Consider the following 24,345-nt stretch of genomic DNA (forward strand, 5'->3'; position numbering starts at 1 on the left):
CATTTGAGCTACAATGATGTCACATTGGAGCTAAATTTCACCACAATTCTGCCCGTAGACGTCTCACACAATGGGAAGGTCATCACACACCCTCTTGACTACATTTCACCCCTTATTCTGAAGACTCGGCGATGAAGCTCAGATGCTTGACACCCAGTTGTGAAATCATGCTGTTTCCTTAAGGGACGCCACGGGAAAGATTTCAGACACATTGCCGCTCAGAATACACACGAAAAATCCTTAGTAGTTGGCATAAGGAATGTCAGTGAAACCACCCACTCCCTTTGTGCATTGGTTCCCTAACTCCCGCTGTTGGAAACGACAGTTCGCTGTGTGATGAGCACCGGGACGAAGTTCTTGACTATCTGTTGCACTGCTGACACCTCCCGGACACTTCAATCCTTCTCTGATGTCAGGGGTAGTCAACCCCGCTGAATGTGACCAGGTCCATTTGGAGTGCAGGGCGACCATAAATATGCTCTGGTGTGCAAACGAAATCTTAATGCCGAAGGAGCAAAAGGTGTTTACGTTTTCTCAGTTCTCCTGTTTGATGCCTTGTCGAGGCGTGATAACAGAGAGGCGCACCACTGACACATGTGTGAACAGAAGGGCAAGAGGGTCTTCTAAGACTCCTCAGTTTGGCAACAGTCTCGTCGCCACTTACCCGCCTATGTTGAGTATTTAAAAAAGTATCTGAACAAAGACCACCCGTTACAAAGTTCTAAGGCCTTTCAGGTAGGCAACCCCCTGCACACCACTTTGATGCCGGAAGACCCGCTAGCAGGCGGAAGAGCCTGCTTGCCTGGGACTGTCGCCATGGGTTCTATCTCTTGACGTACATTTTTCAGATTCTCTACAATGGTGGGTTGATGATATCGAGGGTGTTGCCGAAATGATGCTCGTACAGGGACACTTCGCCGTTTTATTTGTGTACGGGTTCACGGGTGTTATCATATCAGAGGAGGGTGCGAAACAGGAGGGCTGAAAAAGCGTAAACACCCTTTGCTGCTTAGAATCAAGTTCAAATTTCTTCGAGAGGTTTCAGACGGTCAATAGTGATTCAAATCTGTAAACCAGCGCAAACACTGCAGTCGTGCTGCGCTCCGGAGGGGTGCGATCACGTTTAGTAGCGTACTGGCCCACAGCGCCTTAGAGGAGGGCTGGGTCAACCGAGTGATGTGTGCAGTGTCAGTGGCTCTGAGGAACGTAGATCTGTTGCTGATCCTATGCGCAACAGTCGTTTTCAGCCACGACATGTATAGGAGTCGATGCCCAAGGAAAAAAGTTTTTCGCCACCCGTAAGAAAACTGCGCGATTTCAGCGCTGGACGTCACGGCTCTGACTCTATCACAGAGGTGTGAAAATGAGGGGTCAAATGCGATGACCTTCCCGTCGTGTGACACGTCCGCGGTAACATTGGGCAGAACTGATGTGTAATTTGGTACCAATGTGAAATCACTACAGCTCACATGAACTTCAGAAGTCTATGGCTATTTTTTTTTTTCGCATGTGGGGATACCTGTTGGCAGTGTCGTAGAGCCCGAGGTTGAGGTCTCAGTATTCCACCCTTTTTCATCATTTCAGAGGAAGGTTGTAAACAGCTTTGAACCAAATTTCGATGTTATGCTTTGCAGGAGGAGAAAAATACAGCGTTTCGAAGAAGTGAATGTTTAATTTCGTTGCGCGGTTCGAAAGCGATGTATAGTGCCTGGATGGAAATGGGGCCATATTTAGTGTGTTGATGTTCTTCTGAAGTAGTGGCTTGAATAGTACACGTCTCCGGGTCGCATAGGACACCCAGTAGATACAGAGCAACTTTAATCCAGCGAGCACATTCGGTCTAGTTCTACTTGAACGCGCAGGCTCGTTTGCCAACGCTCTAGGAACAGATCGCTGAGTCGATGGTTAACTGCTGAACGGAAATAACTCCAGACAACAACATCCATCAGTAAGTGTGTGGGCGTAGGCACTACCACATAGGCCGTCGCAGCCAGCGTGAACGTCGCAAGCCTAGCCTACGAGGAAGGCGTCAGCTTACGCGCTTCTGTAGACCGCGTGGGCGGTGGGAGGGGATGCGTGGCCTGCTGCCGCTGCCGGGAGGCGGAGGAGGCGGAGGCGGAGGCGGAGGCAGACGTGGCCAGCGCGGCGAGCCGCCAGTGCCAGGCTCGACGCAGGGACCGCCAGGTGTCTGTTGTGGGGCCCCTCCAGCAGCGAGGACACAGACTGCGTAGCGAACCTGCACGTGACAGCCTTAGCTCCCACATCCAGCCACATATTCGTAATCAGTCGCGGTATAAGAGGGATCAGTGCCGAATCTTTGACCGACTGTGTAACCCGGATTTTGTGAATGCAGTGTCGGCGTTTAATTTCTACGTTATGTTCGTGGGTTTGCAGCACGTACAGTACCGCATCAATGAACAATTTGCCAGAGAGTAGGTGGCAGTAAATCTAAAAAGTACATGTGTTTGTTGCGGACAGTTTCTTTTCGCGTGCACAATGTAAAGAGGACTGGAGACCTCTAGGTAATATAGCCTGATCGTCTAAGTGAAGCATTCCAGTAAATATGCGATCCTCATGAACTTAAGAATACATGTTTAGTGATTTCGGCGAAAGATCGTTGAGCTGCAATTAGAGCGTGCGATGAATTTTTCACACTGATGTGCGTGTATTACTCTCGCTCAAATTTCCTTACAATCGTTCATTTTGTGCTTCTCATAAACATCATATGTACAGACTGGGATTTCCCTTGAGTGATCACTTGGCATTTAGGAGATGTACGGTGTAATCGGAATAAGCCAGCAGGTAGCCTGACGAAGAAGTTGTCGACACTACTCTTCATCTTGTCTGCTCAGCTGTCTTCGAATGAGCTGCAGTCACCATCTTCATCGAAGACAACGTACTGTGACGGATGCTCCTCTCATTTGTTCGCGTATCACTATTTTACGACAAGAGTGAAAGTGTTTACTATAAAATTCGTCGTAGCTGTAATTATTGTTTTCGTAGCTTATTAAAGAAATCGCGTGCCTGAAGTGGTGCAATGCGCGACAGATGTGAACGTAGTAAAATATTTGGTACTTGTAAATACCTGCACGGACGTTGAGGAGGAATAAGGCAGACTGTTCATCGAAAGTGAAGGATGATGCGAGAGTGCCATTCGTTCCATCTTCCACTGGCGGAATGCTGAAAACGCTTTTTATAGACGAGCTTCACTGTTGTGCGTTGTAACACCGGCGTGAAGTCTGGAGTGTGAGCACCCGCTGGAGAGTCGTGGCTGCCCAGTGATGGTGGAATCGACGCAGAGTGCGGGCGCCACCCCTGGAGGCCAGTCTGCGACCGGCGGCGGCGATGAGGCGGTCCCCAGCGCTCCCACCACCCGGTCGCCGGAGTCGGTGAGTGCCGCCACACACGTCTTAACTCTCTTCTGTAGGTCGCAGTGCTTCGAACAAGACACGTTACTTAAGTTGCCCGACCCTAACAACTGGCAGTTGCCTTAGATTCAGTGAGACTTGATCGTTCTTAGTTTAACCACACACAGCACAGATCTTAATAATTGCCGACATGTTTTACTGCAACATTTTCCACATTAGAAGAAATATATTTTCAATGGGCATACTTGTATGTGCTTGAGCGATTATGTTGTACTTCCGTACAGCAGAATTTGAAATGCATTTCACAACGCATAAGCGATTTCGACAAGCCAGTGGTGGTCACCAGCTTTCGTTCTTTTGGGTAAATTTAGAAAAGTCTATGTTGTTCTTGTGGTCTTCCGTCCTGAGACTGGTTTGATGCAGCTCTCCATGCTACTCTATCCTGTGCAAGCTTCTTCATCTCCCAGTACCTACTGCAGCCTACATCCTTCTCAGTCTTCTTAGTGTATTCATCTCTTGGTCTCCATCTACGATTTTTACCCTCCACGCTGCCCTCCAATACTAAATTGGTGACCCCTCGATGTCTCAGAACATGTCCTACCAACCTGTTTCTTCTTCTAGTCAAGTTGTGCCACAAGCTCCTCTTCTGCTCAATTCTAATCAATACCTCCTCATTGGTTATATGATCTACCGATCTAATCTTCAGCATTCTTCTGTAGCACCACATTTCGAAAGATTCTACTCTCTTTTTGTCCAAACTATTTGTCGTCCACGTTTCACTTCCATACAAGGCTACACTTTCAGAAACGACTTCCTGACTCTTAAATCTACACTCGATGTTGACAAGTTTTTCTTCTTCAGAAACGCTTTCCTTGCCATTGCCAGTCTGCATTTTATATCCTCTCTACTTCGACCATCATCAGTTAAACTGCTCCACAAGTACCAAAACTCTTTTACTACTTTAAGTGTCTCATTTCCTAATCTAATTTCCTCAGCATCACCCGACTTAATTCCACTACATTCCATTATCCTCGTTTTGCTTTTGTTAATGTTCATCCTATACCCTCCTCTCAAGACACTATCCATTCCGTCCAACTGCTCTTCCATGTCCTTTGCAGTAAAAGTTTAGCTGATCTGTAAAGGAGAGCACATTTACGTCACTGGTACGACCTAGTTTTGCATATACCTCGATTGTTTGGGGTCCCCACCAGGTCAAAAAAACGGCTCTAAGCACTATGGGACTTAACATCCGAGGTCATCAGACCCCTAGACTTAGAACTACTTAAACCTAACTAACCTAAGGACATCACACACATCCATTCCCGAGGCAGGATTCGAACCTGCGACCGTGGCAGCCACGTGGTTCCGGACTCCCACCACGTCAGATTAAAGGAACAGATAGAAGTAATTCAGAGGGGTAGAGCTAGATTTTTTTACCGGTAGTATCGATCAGCATGCGAGTGCGGCGTAGAAGTTTCGTGATATTTAATGACGATCCCTGGAGGGAAGACGTTGTTGTTTCTGCGAAACACTGTCGAGAAAATTTAGGGAACTGGCATTTGAAATTGATCGCAAACTGATTCTACTGCCACCATTTCGTGGAAGGACTGAAAAGACAAGATAAGAGAAATTAGGGATCGTACGGAGACATATAGATCGTCGTTTTTCCCTCCTTTTATTTGCAAGTAAAGGGAATGACTAATGAAGGTTACCGCGTAAGTGTGTATAAGTAGGCGTAGAAACCGTATTGTGACGTTGCAGTTCTTTTATCTAGAGTAGATACTTGCAGCACGTGCTTTTAGTCTAATGATGGCCTAGTTGGTTGAACTAGTTGTGCTTTGAACAATGCTGTTTCATAGAAGCGTTAAAAAGTAAAGGAATATTTTCTTCTGTTTTTGGAAGCTGACTTTCTCAATGTCATATTTAAATTAAATCGAATATTCCTTGTTAATCAGAAAATTTACTCAACTATGCATCCAATTAAGGCTTTAATTCACCAAATATTGAAAGCATTGCGCTACAGAATATTTCATGTTATTAATCACCGGAACTACCCAAGATTTTTGCAGACACTCAGATATTATGCTATTACTGAAACAGTTTCACTATATGTTCAACACAAGAAACCTACAGCTTTCGTTTTAACTACGCTTATAATGAGGTAATTGTGATGAGTGATTGTTTTAAGACTCGAAACAAAAATTTCTCCCAACTGCACTCTGTTCTACCTTAAGACCACTACTATATGTCTAGTTTATCGCACGTCACACGAGGAATTGAGTAAACTGCTTCAACAAACGTAGAACATACTTCTAGCTTGGTTTAATCAGTATTGACTGCAAAAAGATATGCACTCTTTATTTTCATTTTTCGTAATTTCAAAATCACATCCACTTTATAGTGTTTATGTTTTGATTTCTCGGTTCACAATATGTCAGTCATGGATTTTCCACTCTCCTGCTGAGAATTTTTTGGGTATTTTCCCCTCTGCTGCTGAGATTAGTTTTGATACTAAGCCAACTCATTGCCTGACTCGTCTTTCAATTCTGAATTTCTCAATATGCTGATAGAGTCTAGTGGGAACTGTAATAAGTTGTTGCATAAACCGCAGTATGCTAACGTAAGTTTGGACTGATCTATCATTTCTCAAAGGCCATTAGCACAGACTGGACCGAAAGCAAGTTATAAGTTTTCTCGCCATCTGTGCAGCCAACGCAGAGTGCTAACTCATACTTATCGCTTCACTCAGTGTGTATAATTCTGAATTGAAAATGGTCTATGTGCTACATCCCTTCCTATATCCCTTCTATGGTCAACTTAATCCTACACTGAATGAATTTGCTCTATTAAGGTCCTTCATCCGATATTGGCACTTACCTACACTACAGACAATCACTACAATGTAAGTACCAAAACAAAGGTGGCTCGGGCATGTTAACATTACACTACTCCTTCAATTTTTCAGTTTAGGCGATAAGGAAATTCCTTGCCTGAAATATGTTTTGCTTATGAATTTACTTCTATTTTGTTAAAGTCCACAATTATTGTAAATTTGATCACATACATTTCAGAAATACAGCATATGCGCTTTACGGCATAATATTTACAAACACTTATATGTTTTTTCTCTTTAAAAAAATGAGTTATTATAGAGAATGGTCACCTTCATCACGGTAGATGACACAATGTGTGGGAAATAGTTAATTACGACCAAATCTGACGCCCAGATCCAGCGGAATTCTGGACATGCTACAGAAGCACACTATCATCACATCCGACCATCAGACAGTGTCACGCAAAATTCATAGAATCCGGAAGTATTATAAAGAGTGATGCATATGTAGAACGGATGCAACATGCGTTTATCCGGAGCCCAACCAAACCAATCCGTCAAGCGTCTCGGCAACTGCGATTACCAATGGTATGATGCGCATGGTGTTACACAAGAGACTGAAGCTCCATGCCTACAGATCGCAGCTGCTCATGCAACTCAGCGTGAAAAGACCAAAACGCTATGCATTTTCAAATTGCATCGACGATCACCCAGACTACCCGAAAAGGTTAAGTTCACGAATGAAGCTTTCTTCCATACGTCCGGGAACATAAAACGAACCAATACCAGAACATGGATCTGTGCGACAGTCCAAAGGTGAGCATGTGATTCTGTATGTTTAATTACAGTACGGTAGGACCGTTTCTCTTTGTAGAGGCGTCCATAGCTCCTACTGTGTTTATCTGGACGTGTTGGAACCGTTTGCATTTACACAGGTCGAAGAACTGCAACCTTACATCGTGCAGCAGCAGGGTGGTATCACTCCTCACTTTGCATCGATCGTTCAGATGGCTCAGGGCTCACGTTCAAAGGCGCTGGATCGGCAGAGGACGAACCATTTCTTAGCCCCCGAGGTCTCCTCACATAAACCTGCTAGATTTTTTTTCTTTGGTGATTTATGAAGTATGCTGTGTACTAGAACGCGGTGCGCGAACTGCAGTAACCACGAACTCGAATCAGAGCATCAAATGCACATGTTAATGAGGACATGTCAAAGCCGGATATGGGAGGATTTGGAATATCGCTTAGATACACAGCGTGCTGCGTATGGAGCAAACAGTGAACTCTGTTAAACAGCTACTAAAGTTTCAGCTGTGTGTGAAAACTATGGCGCCATCCTTACCTTTCTAGCAATCCTCATTTCTGTAACATACGTGATCGCATTTGTAAAGATTATTCAAGAACATCCTGTAGTCTGAATCAATGTCGTGTATGTCAAGCACTGTCTGGGCAGACATTCCCATAACCTAACAAATCTCATTTTATCTACGTGGAAAATTCAGCTCATTCGTAAGAAGGTGAACATGAGAGTAGCACGTATTATTACTCACGTACAACCATATAAAAAAAGTAAGGGTTAGAAAACTGTAGAACAGGAACGAAAGCTCTTAAATAATAGCTACAAACGACTAGGGTCGCAAGTGCGGGTTAAAACACAAAGTAGTGTCTTGTTTAATACCAAATTGGGGGAGACGCACTACTAGAAGTGTAAAAAGTTTTACTGTCTAAGAAGAAAGTTTACACAAGATTTCCTCTGCAACGTAGATATCAGAAACAAATCGTAGCTTCTCCAAGCAGGGGCCTCTACTGATATCAAGTGCTCTTGTGGAGTGGGGCGTGACACACATTTTGAGGAACATTGTCCTTCAGACTAGCACACAGCTTCACATACGAGAGTGGTTTGAAAAGTTCTCGGAACTGAGTAGAAAAAAGTACTTACATCACTGAAACTGTTATTTATCGATATAGTCTACCTGTAGATTAATGCACATGGTCCAACGATGTTACAGTGTCTTGATGCAATTTCTGGAATGTTCCCTGCATGCCTGCAAAATAGTTGTGAAGAGATGGAAGTCTGACGGAGCCCTATCAGGGTAATAAGGTGGGTGTGGCCACAATTCATACCTTAGTTCGTGTAATTTTGCCATGGCAATAGCACTTGTGTGCGAGCGCGCATTGTCTTGATGGAATATGACTTTCTTACTTGCTAAACCTGGCCTTTTTTCGCGTTTCTTTTGCTGCAGTTGGTTCAGAATGTTAGCACAGTACCCTCCAGTAATTGTTTGTCCAGTGGGGAGATACTCTAGAGACAGAATCGCCTTCTCATTCCTTAACACTGATGCCATTACCTTTCCCGCCAAAGGAATTGTTTTTGCTTTCTTTGGTGGCGGAGAATCAGCATGTCTCTAGTAATTTGACTGTTGTCTTGTTTCTGTGGTATAGTAGTGCGCCCAAGTTTCAAGGTAGTCACAAACCGGCGGAAAAAATCTTGTTTGTTTCTCGCAAACGGGCCAGACATCGTTCCGATATGTCCATTCTCATGCGTTTTTCATCCAGCGTCAAGAGTCGCGGCACCCATCTGGCAGATAATTTTTTTCATTTCTAAGCCTTCTGTCAAAAAGTGAGATATCGCTTCAGATGACATCTGGTAAGCGTGAGCAATTTCACGCACTTTCAATCGGTGATCCTCCATACAATGATTTCTGGAGTCGTGACACATCTTGGCCGACCAGTGATCGGATCATCATGTAACTTCTTCCGACCGAATTCATTTGTCCACTTGGCGACAGTTGAACATGAAGAAGCAGAGTCCCCCATTGTATTCTGGAAATCGGAATGAATGTCCTTTGCTTTCACACCTTTCTTTACGAAGTACTTAATCACTGCTCGAATCTCTATTTTTTCCATCATCGTAAATCACTAAGCGGGAGCAATAAAAGAGCCACGTCACCGCCACAGCTCTGTTGCAAGAGAACTGACGTGGCGCGTGTTTACAGGCAACAGCCCAATAAAATCACGTGAACAACTCATTGCGCTAGCGCTGACTTTGCGCGGTGATTCCAAGTATTTAGGTGATCTCTGAGTTGTTGCATCAGTTTCGTCTCTACAATTCTGTTAAAGTAGTTGTGAAATAGCTAAATTTAATTCAGGGAACTCAACTATTTGGTAGTTCTATACGAAGTCATTGGCAGCCACCCGCTAACAGCTTGTCCCCATTATGACGACAACCTGCTACCAGAAAGTTATACAGTGTCCCAACGAACAGCATTTACAGTAAAATTCAGATACATTGTTGATTTCTACGCATTCCGAAGATTCAATGTCGATGTTGACTTGTGACTAAACATTGTGACCTGCTGATCTTAGTCTATTAATTTTAAAATCAATGTTTGATGACTAAATATAAAGAACCTAGCCTCGAATTTGGGGTTACTATATGTAAGTGGTATTTGTAGCACTCTCTAAACTCACAAGATATTTGATCTTTGAAAGTGTAAGGAGGTTCAGCAATTACTGTCACAGCTAGTAACTGTAAAAATTGTGATAGCCGACGTCTGGAGCATTGCTGTTCTCTGCAAAGACAGCGGTCTGTCGGTTGACTAGTGTTGTCAGTCGCGGAGTCGGAGTGGCAGAGGTTTGTTTGGTCCTGGCAGCGGCGGCGCGCGGCCTGTGCTAACCGTGTCAGAGCAGCCGGCCGCCGCGCCTTGCTCTACTATTTCTGTCCCCCCGGCTATTGCGTACACAAGCCGTACCTGTCACGCAGATACGCGGACAGAACAGCTCTTTATCCTCGACTTTCGCAAAAGCGTTCAAGCAGTCCCAGTTATCCTTCCTGCAAATTTTCAGATCAAAGACGTTAGACGGCGTAGAGGTGGGGCGCATTTACAAGAGAGTGAACAAACTGTCATCCCGTGACACCAATTTGTGGGGAAGAAATTTCCCTCTTTCTAGATGTGCATTCTGCCGAGAAAAAGACTGCAGTTTTCATTCACTTACGCCTGCAGATTTAACTCCCAATTCCAGATAGGTACAGCCTTTATTGTTACTTACATTAGATAAGGGTTCACTTAAAAAAAAAAGAAAAAAAAACCATTAACATCAGAAAGTTAACGGGTCCATTTTCCCAGAGGCAGTGTAAAACGTTCACATTGATGATTATGTCATGAAAATTGTTCAGAACAGAACTGGATCTGGATTTGATATCATGAGCAGTCACATATTTTAGTCCCGACTGATAGTTTTTATTGTACTACAATCTGAGTTTGGTTCAAATGGTTCAAATGGCTCTGAGCACTATGGAACTCAACTGCTGTGGTCATTAGTCCCCTAGAACTTAGAAGTACTTAAACCTAACTAAGCTAAGGACATCACACACATCCATGCCCGAGGCAGGATTCGAACCTGCGACAGTAGCAGACGCACGGTTCTGGACTGCGCGCCTAGAACCGCGAGACCATCGGGGCCGGCTCTGAGTTTCTTCTATAAGGTACATGACAGTAGTTCGACTGGAGGAAGATTCGATGTAATATTGTGGCTAATGCATTGAAGTAAATGTAATCACTGGGGATGAATTCAGTGAAATATAATAACAAATTGTATCTGTGAAATACATTCAGAACTAATATGAACATCGTTTCTTTCTAGTCTTCATCTTCCCTTCCGTCATTATCGCTATCTCATCGATGCTCTCAATTATCATATTTTCACTATCTAAGGCAGTAACAAATCAGTGATCATCTCTGAAGGTGATCGAACTGTCATCAATCGGAAATAACCTCCGTTGGTTTAAAATACATTATCTTTGTTTGTAAAATATATAAAATGAGACGGACCAATTATTCTTGGTAGTATTCTCGTGTTTGCTACCGGATCCTTAAGTAAATGTGACTGGATATTTCGGCGATCCGTCTGTCCGCCATCTTCAGAATGTCGCTGTAAACTGATGCCAAGGCTGCAAATTGTTGTCCTACAGGCCCCCGTACCACACACGGCGCGTCCAAGTGCGCCGCCCACCACAGTTCCCCCCCCCCCCCCCCCCCTTCCAAGATTTCCAACCTTGACAAAAGTTTTCAGCAGTAGCAATTGTCCCCCTAAAGATGGAGGGCAGATGGAAATCCCACATATTTTAGGATCCATCAAATTTTGGGATTCGACAGCAAACTCGAGAAGACTATCGAGAATATACAAGGTAGTCCGAAAGCTAAAAGTCCATACTAAATAGAATAGCAAGTAATCCCTTTATTTTCCCTTATCATAAATTCACAACTCTCAGTATTATGCAAATATCCTATTGGGATGAGCATATCAGAAACTATTTTCCATCTGGTCGCGCGTGCTAGCCGTGCGGTGTAGGGCGCCTTTCCACGGTACACGCGGCTCCACTCGTCAGAGGTTCGATTCCTCCTTCGGGCATGGGTGTGTGTTTTGTCCTTAGCGTAAGTTAGTTTAAGTTGGATAAAGTAGTGTGTAAGCCCAGGGACCGATGACCTCAGCAGTTTGATCTCATAGAGCTTGTCCCATATTTCCAATTTCCAATTTTGTATCTTGTCTGCAATGCCTTTCATGATTGCATTAAAATTATTTTCTCACTGGAAACATCTTTCTGATCATGATAGCATTTATTGATTCAATTCCTTCATTGATAATCACATTGTATTTGGATTCTTTAACTATAAACTTTGTCATTAATTCTTGAATCTTCGCGATTTCGATCTTCTCGACATGTAGATATTGTTTCAAACTTCGCACTTTGATTTGTGAGAGAAGTTTGCTAACGTTTAAGATGTCAGTCTTATATGTTCTTTTGGCTTAGTGATTCAATTATTCATGTCTGCCAGCGGTTGTAGGGATGTTAACGCGGTAGTACTCAGCCGCTGATCTCTCCACAGGTCGGTGTTCCGCACCGCGTCTCTTTTTCCAATTAACCATATTGATTCTAGTATTCCGGTCTCTTGTTTTTTCTGTCCCATTTCATCCTTTTCCACCGTCTTCAGTATGTAATTCGAACACTCCTTATTCTGCTACCTGGCCATATATCACTGAAACTAGTATAAAACGATTTCGAAATATCTGAGGTTGGTATAGACGCTTTCGGTCTCCATGTCCTGAAATTTATTAAACATCCTTACTCCGCTATGGCGTAAAATCACACCACGTGCTACACATGTCTCATTTCTTCTTTGACACAAAAGACGTTTACGGGAGCGCCAGTTTGATTCATAACATCACAGAATTTGCAATACACCCGCTCATCGGAAGCTATTGCTGCAGTAATCTCATCTCCTTGTCTTGCCAATATATCTTGTAATCCTCCTTCTCACCACGCCCTTACTGGCTACTAATACCGATGCCACACACAGCATGCAGTTCGTTCAGACGGTCACACTCAGGCACTGCATAAACATAATTGGCACGTTATAGAAGGAGAAGCGGTCATCTCCTCATGGCTACCCGGAGTGAACTAAACTCGCCTCCGTGCATGACATGTTCGCCCTCACTACTCTCAACCCTAATCTTCCTTCCTCTTTCACGACTATCGAATATCACACACAGGGATTTTCAAATGACATATCATCACACTTAAGGATCAACGTTTCTGGTTTTCTGTAACATCATTCCATGGCATTGCATTTCATTGTTTCCATGACTTCAGTTCAGTTGATGTAATTATAGGTCATTTCCTATTGCACAGATTTGAGTTTTCCTATAAAGTACACTAGTTGAAATATTTGTTGACTCCTATTGTTTTATCTTGTGCGACAGCTTCCTTTTCATAGTTCAATCCGCGTCTATTGCTCTGATATGAGTTTAATTCTTACTTTACTGGTTCCATCAAAAGCTTCTCGATTTAGCGCTATCCTAACTGTAACTACGGTTTTAGTTTCGTATTGTTTCGTATTTAAAGGATATTGACACGAAGTTATTAATTATAAACTGGAAACCATAATAAATGCATGTCAGTTTCTGGTAAATATTACAGAGATTCTTTATACACTGTTTGAAATCCTTTTACTGGCCGTAACATTTGTATGCGCTACAGAGAGCTAGAGTCGGTCATAGATAAGTCATATGACACTAGTGTCCATAACCGCTACTGTTGCCCCATAACATTGCAGCCTATTAGTCATCATTTCAGGCAGGAACTTACTAGACACTCTGCTGTTATGAATATGGCATCGCCTATGCCATGCAGAGCATTTTCGGTACAGTACAACATTTCTCTTCTACTTAAAGAAGTGCTCGTAGCTTTCAAGGTATGCAATTTAGAGCCCTTGCTTATTGCACAAATTTTTTTTGTTCTCATCCATGCTATTTCATTCCAAAATATCGAAAGCAAAGAGATCGCAGTAGAATGGATTTGTTTCACAGTGTGTGAGATGAGGAAGTGCTCATAGCTCTCAAGATACGTGCTTTTGAGTCCATGTTTACTAGTCATTTTTGCTTCGAATGATCGTTCCTGCCATGTCCCTCCTGGGTCACCCTGTGTAATCAGTTTGTATTGTTTTATATATATAAACCTCTAGGTTAAGTTGGGCAGCGTCAGAGAGTTTAGATGGGCTTAAATTTCGGTAAAAACTAATTTATACGTAAGTAACTGGGCTCTTGCGGACTTACAGATCGAAGTGCCATTATATTTGTACAATCCTCTTATTAGGTTATGTGTGTCACAAATTTTTTCTGAACGACGTTTACCGATAGCTTTTCTATAAACTTCTCCAATATTCACTTAAAAAACTGGAGATTTCTTATCCCCTGCAGTTGTCTGTTGTTGGCAGCCACATCGTCTTCTTCATCTCGCGGTATTATCCCTTGTCTCCACGGGATCGGCTTGTTATAACGTATGTGACATTTGGTAGTAGTGTGTGTGTGTTGGGGGGGGGGGGGGGGGAGAGGGGGGGCGAGCGATGCCCTTCCTGACGTAACCCCTCCTACACGCCCCGTCACCCCCCTTCCCAGGGCAAAATTTGTGTACCCCATCGGTCTAAGTCTGTTGTTATCGCAGGTGCCAGTTTGACAGCGCTTTATAAACGTTTCTGAATGCGCAACCGAGGCGAGACGTGGGTTAATGTCTGTATTCTCCAAGGCGGATATGGGAAATACTGACAGCCTAATATTCGCTATCAAATACACCTCTCCCACGTAGCTCGAACATTTTCAGCACACATTCACTTCATCGCGCTCGGCACTAAACGTGAAGATTGTAAAGGAAAGAATGAAATGTATCCACAACGTAAACATATCATCCAATTTAAAAGTTTCAAACAGTATAGTTGCATTTCTGTGAATTCTTATCTCTCGGTAGGTTTTGGAGACTATTATTATTCTGCCAAAACATCTGTTAAATATTTCCAAAGAACTAGTAATTATTCACTGAATCCGTATATAATTGCGACATGTTGAATTCAGTGATACTTCTGACGTAAGAGAGTGGATGACAAGCCAATTACGTAAAATGATGTTCCACAGTTTCACACGTCCCCAACTTCATTTGTAGTGTGGAAAGAGAAACTTTGCTCACCTCTACCAAAGATTTATGTACATCTCATTTCTGAAGTTGCTCGTTGTTTTTTTCTGCGGAGAGTGTTTGTGTGCTTCCAGCATGCTCTAACTGAGTGTGATAGGGCACACGGCCGCGTCCCCTGGTTGCTATTGCGTATAGATCAGAAAGCGGACCCATGCATTATATTGGAAAGTGGCTATTTTATTCTATGACATGCCGCCTTTTAGCGGTTTGTTGTTCTGACGGACAAAGAATGTTGGGTAAAAAGGTTCCGATCTTTTCCACTCTAATGTTTTAGTCATATTTTCATCTGAAGATGTGGTTTTTAGTGCAACGAAACCGGTAGTGATCCACTACTTAAGGGCTAAATACAGCTGAAGCGATTATTACAACCAAAGATACAAACTCATAGCTGTGGTTTCCCTACCTACAAGGCTGGCTGTTACAGTTCGTTTGCATATTTTTGACATGGTTTCTGCAGTTTAGAAAATCTCATTTTGGGCTATGTTATGGTAATTTTAAAATGGGTCCTGGCTTGAAACTAGTCATCGAGTAACCAAAAAAAGTGAAAATTGTAAACTTGACTAGTCTTTCGTTGTACTGGAGTGGGCCGGCCGTTGTGGTTGAGCGGTTCTAGGCGCTTCAGTCTGGAACTGGGCGACCGTTACCATGCCTCGGGCATGGATGTGTGTGATGTCCTTAGGTTAGTTAGGTTTAAGTAGTTCTAAGTTCTAGTTAACTCATGACCTCAGATGTTAAGTCCCATTGTTCTCAGAGCCATTTGACCCATTTGAACTGGAGTGTTTAGCCCTAGCAGGGACAGGAAACAACAGTAGTTGGTGTAGTACGATTGTAGACCTGATAGTACGGCAATAAATTTTGTATCTCATGTAGTCAAACACAATTTGAATTTCTTTTCTATACAGCTATCATGAAAGCGCTACGAGAAGTGCCAAAATAATGCAATTTCATAATAGCTCTTAACAGCTGAAGACTTATCAGTCCACTATGATACTGATCCTGAGAATAAAATGTTCATCTGACCACGTGATGTTACTACTTAGTAATAACTACACCATTAGACAGCGCTGGTACCTGCTAATACGTGTAATTTCTTTAGTTAGAGAACACGAAGTAATATGCAAATTTCAGTTCAAAGCCACCATATTAAATAAATTTAACTTACATAATTTTCGTGGTTTTAATTTTTGAACGGTATCATGTTTAATGAAATGCGCTCACCCGTTCCTTTTTCTCTTCCTTTCCTAGCGCGATTTCGTTAGGAGAATATTGCGTGGAAATGCGTGGTAATCTTTTCATCACATGCTCAAAGATCGCAACAAAATCTACCCTCCGGGTTTGTTGGTTCGGTGCATGCGTTCGGAAAAACCAGTTAAATTCCGGGAATATCACCCCAGTCGGGTTTGCTTCTGAGTGAATTCGCAAATAAAAACTTGCTTTAGTTTGTGTTCCATTAGAAAAGATCGTCAGATTTTCGTACCAAAGTTTGAGGAGTTGTCAGATATTGCTTTGGGTGTCCGAAATCGAAGGAAGTAGTCTTTCTTGAAACTTTTGACAATGGGCCCTGCTTCGATGGAGTTGGTCGCATACAGTCGTATATGTTTGGTGAATAAGTGATGTAGGCCATAAGGTATTTAATGTTTTCCCTCGCCTGCGGTATGGGGCTCCGGTGTCACCTTGTTTTGACGTTAGTATCGGGTACATCGGTATCTTTATAGATGCGTTTATCAATTTCGTCCTCTGACAGACGAGACAGGTTCGTCGCAAACTGTGCACCCGCCAGTGTAGATCCCACAGGTAACAACAGGATGCTATTTCTCACTTACGCTTTTCCACCCCACATGCCCCAATACCATATACGTCTAACAAATCATGTGGTCCTGACGGGCATAAGATATGCATCCACGCCATGATAAACACTATTTTTTCTTGCGGTGCAACACCACACAATTATAGAATTTGTACAGTTTTGTTAATTCATGAGAAGATTGTTGTTGTTCTATTTGTTTTGCTCTCTACCGACTGGGATCTACATTCTGCAGTGCAGTCATGTTCTTAAACATGTCACGATAATAGCGATGATGTGCCGTATCTTTCATAACATAATTCTTGTAATCGGTCACCTGCTCTACAAGTTCACTGAATTCTGGCAACATCTGGTAAGATGGAAAGTGCATCCACCATTACGCTCCCACAGCAGTTAATGTATACAGTATCAGAAAGTATTCTTGCAAGATTCCTCAAAGACAACAACAATATAACTACCCCTAATTAATTTTGCTTCCGATCTGAGCACAGCACCAGCCACCAATCCCAGAGTCTAGTGAAATACATATACAGGGCTAGAGGCTAGAAACATAGTAGAGAAGCAGTCTTTCTCAACACCGAGAAAGCATTCCATAAGGTCTGGGATGATGGCTTAATATACAGATCATCGCAGTTATGCCTTCCAGGACACATGATCAGCGTGACAGACTCGCTCCTGATGGGGGCAGTATTCTGTTAAGTAAGGCAAACATGTCAGCACGATCAGGAATGCAGTGAACAGGGTCCTGCTGGGGTCGGTTCTAGCCCCCGTCCTTTACAAACTCTATACCAATGACATACCCTACGTCCAACAGTTCTTGACTGTTGACGAGCTGCTTGGTAATCAATTTTCGAATGATTGATGCCAAATCATAAAATGCCCTCTACTGTTTTACTGTGCAGGAGGAGGGAACTTCTCTATAGATTTTATTTTATCCTGCCCAGGAACACTTCCGGTCGGAGATACAATGTGGCCTATCAACCATGAACCATAGACCTTGCTGTTGGTGGGGAGGCTTGCGTTCCTCAGCGATAAAGACAGCCGTACCGTAGGTGCAGCCACAACGGAGGGGGATCTGTTGAGAGGCCAGACAAACTAGTCGTTCTTGAAGAGGGGGGGATCAGTCTTTTCAGTGTCATTCTGTGTAACGTGACGTGGAATTTTATATCCCTTAATAGGTGTGGTAGGTTAGAAAATTTAAAAAGGGAAATGGATAAATTGGAATTAGGAATGGCGGGAATTTGTGAAGTTCAGTGGCAGGAGAGTAGGACATCCGATCTCGATGAAAACAGGGGTATAAACACTAAAGAAAATAGGTGTAATGCAGGAGTAGGTTTAAAAAGGAATAAGAAAAGAGGAATACTGTTAAGCTACTATGAACTACGTAGTGAACATATTATTGTAGCCAAGATAAACACGGAGCCAACACCTACCACAGCAGTCTAGGTTATATACCATGTAACTCCGTAAGTGACTAAGAGATTGAAGAAATGTATGATGAGATAAAACAAATTATTCAGATATGTGAGGGAGCTGAAAATTTAGTACTGATGGGAGGCTGAAAGTCGACAATATGGAAAGGAAGAAAAAGTAGTATAGCGTAGTTGAATAAGGTCTGGGAGAAGCGAATGAAAGAGGAACTAATTCACTCTTTAGTCTAGCAAGGGATCCGTACTCGTGGTCTAGGGGTCAGTCGTGTTCCGGCACTCGGCCAGCGCACATCGCGCGGTGACGGGCGGTAGCGCGGGCCAGTGTTTACGTCGCGAGCAGTGCTGAGGTGGAGAGCTGAGCAGCGTGTGCGAGCGCTGTTAACGTTTGTTTCTGTATAACTGTTGTAGGTAAGATGTCGACAATTAACAGAGCGAACAGCGTTCAGTGTGTTTTCGATCGCGCTGCCTTGCGACCGACGGCGTTTGAAATTCATGAGTGGATCTTTGAGGATTTGAAATTGCCTGAAGATATAGTCGACACATTCCAGTTAGACTTTGTGCAGTACTCGTTATTTATCAAATTTATTTCGAGTGACACTTACGAGAAATTCGCTGAGGAGCATGTTGGTGTGAGACCATTCCGTCATAATGATGGCAGTATTAGTAATGTCCAAATCGTGCCTTCGGGATACGGAGTAAGAACCGTCAGGGTATTTAATGTGCCACCTGAGTGCTCTAATGATCTGATTGCACGTTCTCTGTCACTGTACGGCGCTGTTTTGTCAGTTACAAATGAAAAATGGTCGAGTGCCTATCGCTACCAAGTTAACAGCGGGGTGCGCAGTGTACGTGTAGATTTGAAAAAGCATATACCTTCGTATGTTGCCATTGGCGGCTGTCGTGCACAGGTAACTTACATTGGTCAACCCCCTACCTGTTCGATCTGCCATTCAACTGAACATCTGCGGATGAACTGTACACGTAGACGTCCATTTCAACTTCCACGGGAACGTCCTGCAGACGGTAGTGAAAAGCTAGTACCACTATTGAGTGAGGTGGTCGCGGGGACTGTACCACCACCCCGGCAGCCGGAACATGTCAGCGAGGCGGATGTGCCAGTTCGGGTGGAATGCAGTGCCAAAGACATTCGCGGTAGGACGGACGTCGATTCGGCACCGTCATCTTCACCGGGGCAGTTACCGCTGGATACCAACGATGCGCCAGCCACCTCTGAAACTAAGCCGTGTGAGATACAGGAGCGGGTGCAGATCAGTTTGCCTGAACCACCCCTATCGGTAGAGACTGTAGCAGACACGAAGAAAGGCCGCCGAAGGAGAAGCAAAGGGAATAGTAGCAAAGAGGAAAAGTCGAATGATTTAGGACCCGTGCACATGTCAGAAAGTGGCAGCGAGACTGAACCTCAATCTTCTTGCCCCGTGCGCTGCGAGGACACCGCGAGGCAAGAACGCATTCGTGAACAAACCAAACATCTGAAGGCACTACTGAGCGCTGAAAGGGATCAGAGCACCGTAACGGCCAAGAGGAAGAGCGAGCAGAGCAGCGAGCAGCTGCAGCAGCGATCTCGCAGGAACTCGCTGACGTCAGTCGCAGCCCCGCGTGGTGGCCAGGCGGATGCGACCACGTTGACAGACTCAGCCGGCGGTGGCGGGCAGGGCGGCGCGCGCACCGCGCAGCACCCCGACAGCAATGAGCCGTGGTGGCAGCAGAACGAGGAGATGCAGCAGTAGCTGCTCTCGCGCATGACCATCGCGCTGCGACCTTCCCCTCCCTGGTCCGTTATTGGTTTTGACATTTCGTTTCATACTCCAAACGTTACCAACGAGTTTGGTTCAAAGCCGGAGAGAAGGACGATGCGAAACTCACAGCTCATTGTCCTCTGAACCATCATGGGTGACAGCAAACCTACAACATTACCACACTTAACGTCAATAGAATTCAAAGTGCGGTGAAACTCCGTTCGCTAAATGATTTCTTGTATGGTACCAGCGTTGACATTGCCCTCCTACAGGAGGTAGTCACAGCCTTAGAAGTGCCCGGTTACGTTCTTATTGATAACATCAATCTTCAGGATGCTGTAGGCACTGCCATCCTTCTGCACGACGGTATACCCTTTACGGATGTGCAGCGGCTGCCCAGTGGTCGTGGCATTTCTCTTCGAGTGAATGGTGTGCAGATTGTTAACGTGTACGCCCCCTCAGGTAGCAGTCATAAGAGAGATCGTTCAAAATTTTATAAAACCGAGGTTCCCATTCTTCTTAGCGGTTATCGTGAACATCTCATCCTTGGTGGTGACTTCAATTGTGTGCTCAATGACAGAGACCAAACTCCTAACACGAACAGATGTATCGAACTTGAACATTTAATTCATGGCATGCGTCTTCACGATACATGGGAACAACTGCACGGTGAACGGGTAGCGTACACCTTCGTAACCAGTCATTCTGCCAGTCGGCTGGATAGGATCTATGTGTCCGATGCCCTCCAGCGACACACTGTGAACTGTGACATAGCTCCTGTCAATATCTCCGACCATTGTGCATATCAGTGTTACCTCAACCTACACCGCCAGCCAATTTACCGCGGGAAGGGCTACTGGAAATTGAATGTCAGCCTTCTGCAGGATGCCCAACTTGAAGAGGAGGTGAACTTAACGTGGCAACAGCTCCAGCGGCACCGACGTCGTTACGCTAGCGTTCTACAGTGGTGGATTCAGTGTGCTAAGCCTAAATTACGCCTGACCGTCATGAGCTACGCCCGACAAAAAAGCTTTTGGCAGAAACAGACTATTGAATTTTATTATCGCTGTTTGAGAGAACTGTACAGTCGCACTAACAATCCTTCTCGAGACATCGACGTAAAGATCAAACGATATAAAGCGAAAATCACTTCGATACAACGCCAACGCATGCATGGCATCATCGTGCGAGCCCACCCTAAGGACGTTGCCGCCGAAGAACGGGCCTCTCTGTATCACATCCTGAGAACGACGAAACGGTGTAAAGCCATGTTGATTGAAGCCGTCGTTGATGACGCTGAGAATGCCATCACGAAGCAACGTGACACCATCTCGCACGTCTACGACTATTATAGCCAACTTTACAAGAAGCAACTCGTTGATGAACGCTCGTGCGAGGATTTTCTTAGGACCTTGAGCTGTCGCTTGTCACAACAGGATAATGCAAAGTTGGAATCTGTTTTCACACAGGACGAAATCTGACTGGCGGTTCACAGTGCAAAGAAAGGGAAATCACCAGGACCTGATGGTCTCAGCGCTGAGTTTTACCAGCGATACTGGAACGTCCTCGGTCCGACACTCCTCGAGATAGCGAATGAACTCTGGCACCTGGAAGTCATACCCAAGGCATTTACGGAAGGTATCATCCTGCCCTTACCGAAAAAAGGGAACAGCAGGAAGGTTGAAAACATGCGACCCATCACACTCCTGAATGCCGACTTCAAAATCATCACCAGATCGATTAAGCTAAGGATGCAAACCGTTATGTACAAGGTTTTAGGCAGTTACCAGTACAGTGCAGTGCAAGGTCGAAGTGCAATCTCAGCTGCCTGCGATTTGAGGGACATCATCTGTTCATATGCTGAAACTAAAGGACTGGCGCTCTGATCTTTCTAGATTTTGAGAAGGCTTATGACCGTGTACGTCATGATTTCCTCTTTCAAAGCATGAAGAAACTAGGATTTGGACCTCATCTCATAGAATTAATTCGCAAACTTACTACAAACGCCTCTTCACGGATTCTCATTAATGGCCATTTTACAAAAGAAGTTTCCATCGAGCAGTCCATCCGCCAAGGATGTCCTCTCTCAATGATTTTGTACGCCATTGCAGTAGAGCCGCTCCTGAACAACTTAGTGCATAGCGGGATCGGGCTTAGCGTCGAGTCTGTCACTATCCCATGCATTGCGTATGCTGACGATATATGCGTAACTGTGTCATCATCGCAACAACTTCTGTCAGCAGCAACTCTTCTACAAACATTCACGTTTCTTTCAGGAGCAATACTCAATAGAACTAAAACCACAGTTTTGCAAATCGGTGGCGGTATCGGAGACATATCCCATGTTACCTGGTGCAAGGTAAAGGATTCTCACACAACCCTCGGTGTTACTTTTGAAGCCAAACCAGACAAATTCCTGACGAAGAACTGGTCACACATGCTTAATAAATTACGTGCTGCTTTGATGCTTCACTCCGACCGTGACTTGAACATACTACAGAAAGTTAAGACCATCGAGATCGCCATTACGAGCAAGATGAATTATTTGGCGCAAATTCTTCCAATCTCCGACCACCTAGCCAAGAGTATACAACAAGCGTTATGTTGGTTTATTTTTAGGGGGCATATTTTCAAAGTTCAGTTCGATACCTTAACCTTACCTTCGTCCAAAGGTGGCCTTAACCTCATTAAAGTACACAAAAAGTGTGTCACCCTGCTCCTAAATCGCATCAGGAAGGAGTTTCGTACCCGGAGGACCAGTCTCATCAGAAACCTCATTCAGCGGTGGAAACCTCATAGCTTGGACCCACCCGTTAATATCGCCGGCATTCCACTTTCTTACCGACATGTGCGACTATACTACATGGAAATGAGCTACATTCGACACAACATCGTCGATACCGGAAGCCTGACGAACAGGAAGCTTTATGACCTTCTCATGACAACAAACCATAGGAATCGTCTCGAAGAAATATATCCACATATACATTGGAGTATAATATGGCGGAATGTGCACAACGACATGTTACCATCACGCGTCATAGCAGACTGGTATCTCACAGTCAACGATAAAGTAGCAACGAATGAAAAGCTACATAAAATAGGCCTTCAACCAACGCCCAACTGTGACGCATGCGGAAGAGTCGATACGCTCCTTCATAGGTTCACTTGCGGACATGCAGAAGAAATTACAACCTTTCTTCGTCAACGATTGTCAGTGATAGACCGTACGACGCCCAGTGATGTAGAACTTTTAGAGATCACTCAGCCACAAAAACTGAGGTATCCACGAGCAAAAAACAACACTACAACGTGGATCATGGGCCACACAGCATCGTTTATTATGCAGAATAGGCATGCTACTTTTCTAGACTATTATTCTTACATAGAAATTGAGCACTTTAAAATAAGCCAACATTGTGACTACAGGAGGATATTTGGAAATATGCTGAAAATCATAATTAACGGTTAAATGCTTCAAATACAATATTTGGATAGTAGAGGTTGCCAGTTGCCTGTATGTCTGAATCCTATTTGCTTCCTGGGCCTTTATTTCTTGCCGGAATTTTAAGATACTATTCAGATGCTCACCAATGCAGAAGGCATTTTTTTTTCCTTCCCATTTTTCTCTCAACATTTACCTTCTCTCGCAGAGCAGCGGGGCAACTTTCCTTTCGACAATGATGTGGTAGTCTTTTGTGCACCTCAAGAAGACATTTCCTTTCTTTTCTTATATTGCGCAACGGCAGCCTAGAACTCATAAATACTATGTTCATTCTATTTTCATTACAAATCGGAGCACATGTTTATTTTTCCCTTCCTAAAAAAAAAAAAGTGGTCCAGGGGTAGCCTATTAAAAAAAAATGTTGGTAGAGCACTTGCCCGCGAAAAAAAAGGGGGGGGTAGCGTCTTTGATTCATAATCAAAACGTCTTCGGTCCCGGGTTCGATCCCTGCCACTGCCAAAATTTTGATAAATAGTCAGCATTGGCGGCCGAAGACTTCCGGCATAAGTCAGCCTCATTCTGCCAACGGCCTTGTCAAAGAGGGCGGAGGAGCGGATATAGGTTCAGGGCACTCTCTTGTCCTAGGAGTGGGAAATTGCCCCTAAAGGCGGAAGAATCAGCAATGATCAACGACATGAGGATGCAGAAGGCAATGGAAACCACTGCATTAAACACACGTAACGTGTATCCACAGGACATGTGGCCTGTAGTTGAAGAAGTGTCATGATGATCTCTCCATTGCCAAAAGATTCCGGAATAGTCCCCATTCGGATCTCCAGGAGGGGACTGCCAAGGGGGAGGTTACCATGAGAAAAAGATTGAATAATCAACGAAAGGATAATGTTCTACGAGTTGGGGCGTGGAATGTCAGAAGCTTGAACGTGGTAGGGAAACTAGAAAATCTGAAAAGGGAAATGCAAAGGCTCAATCTAGATATAGTGGGGGTCAGTGAAGTGAAGTGGAAGGAAGACAAGGATTTCTGGTCAGATGAGTATCGGGTAATATCAACAGCAGCAGAAAATGGTGTAACAGGTGTAGGATTCGTTATGAATAGGAAGGTAGGGCAGAGGGTGTGTGACTGTGAACAGTTCAGTGACTGGGTTGTTCTAATCAGAATCGACAGC

At 44.1% G+C, this 24,345-nt stretch overlaps 1 protein-coding gene across 1 annotated transcript in view; it reads left to right on the forward strand.

Annotated features, from left to right (window-relative positions):
• Positions 1-2,126: 2,126 nt before the first annotated feature.
• LOC126299449 (uncharacterized) overlaps positions 2,127-24,345 on the forward strand; it is an 82,546-nt gene continuing 60,327 nt past the window's right edge. Inside the window, exon 1 of the mRNA XM_049991400.1 lies at positions 2,127-3,389. Coding sequence (XP_049847357.1) covers positions 3,282-3,389 — 108 coding nt within the window. The 5' untranslated portion in view covers positions 2,127-3,281. The remainder of the gene's footprint in view (positions 3,390-24,345) is intronic.

The sequence above is a fragment of the Schistocerca gregaria genome, chromosome 1 (genome assembly GCF_023897955.1).
Source record: "Schistocerca gregaria isolate iqSchGreg1 chromosome 1, iqSchGreg1.2, whole genome shotgun sequence".
Lineage (NCBI taxonomy): Eukaryota > Metazoa > Arthropoda > Insecta > Orthoptera > Acrididae > Schistocerca > Schistocerca gregaria.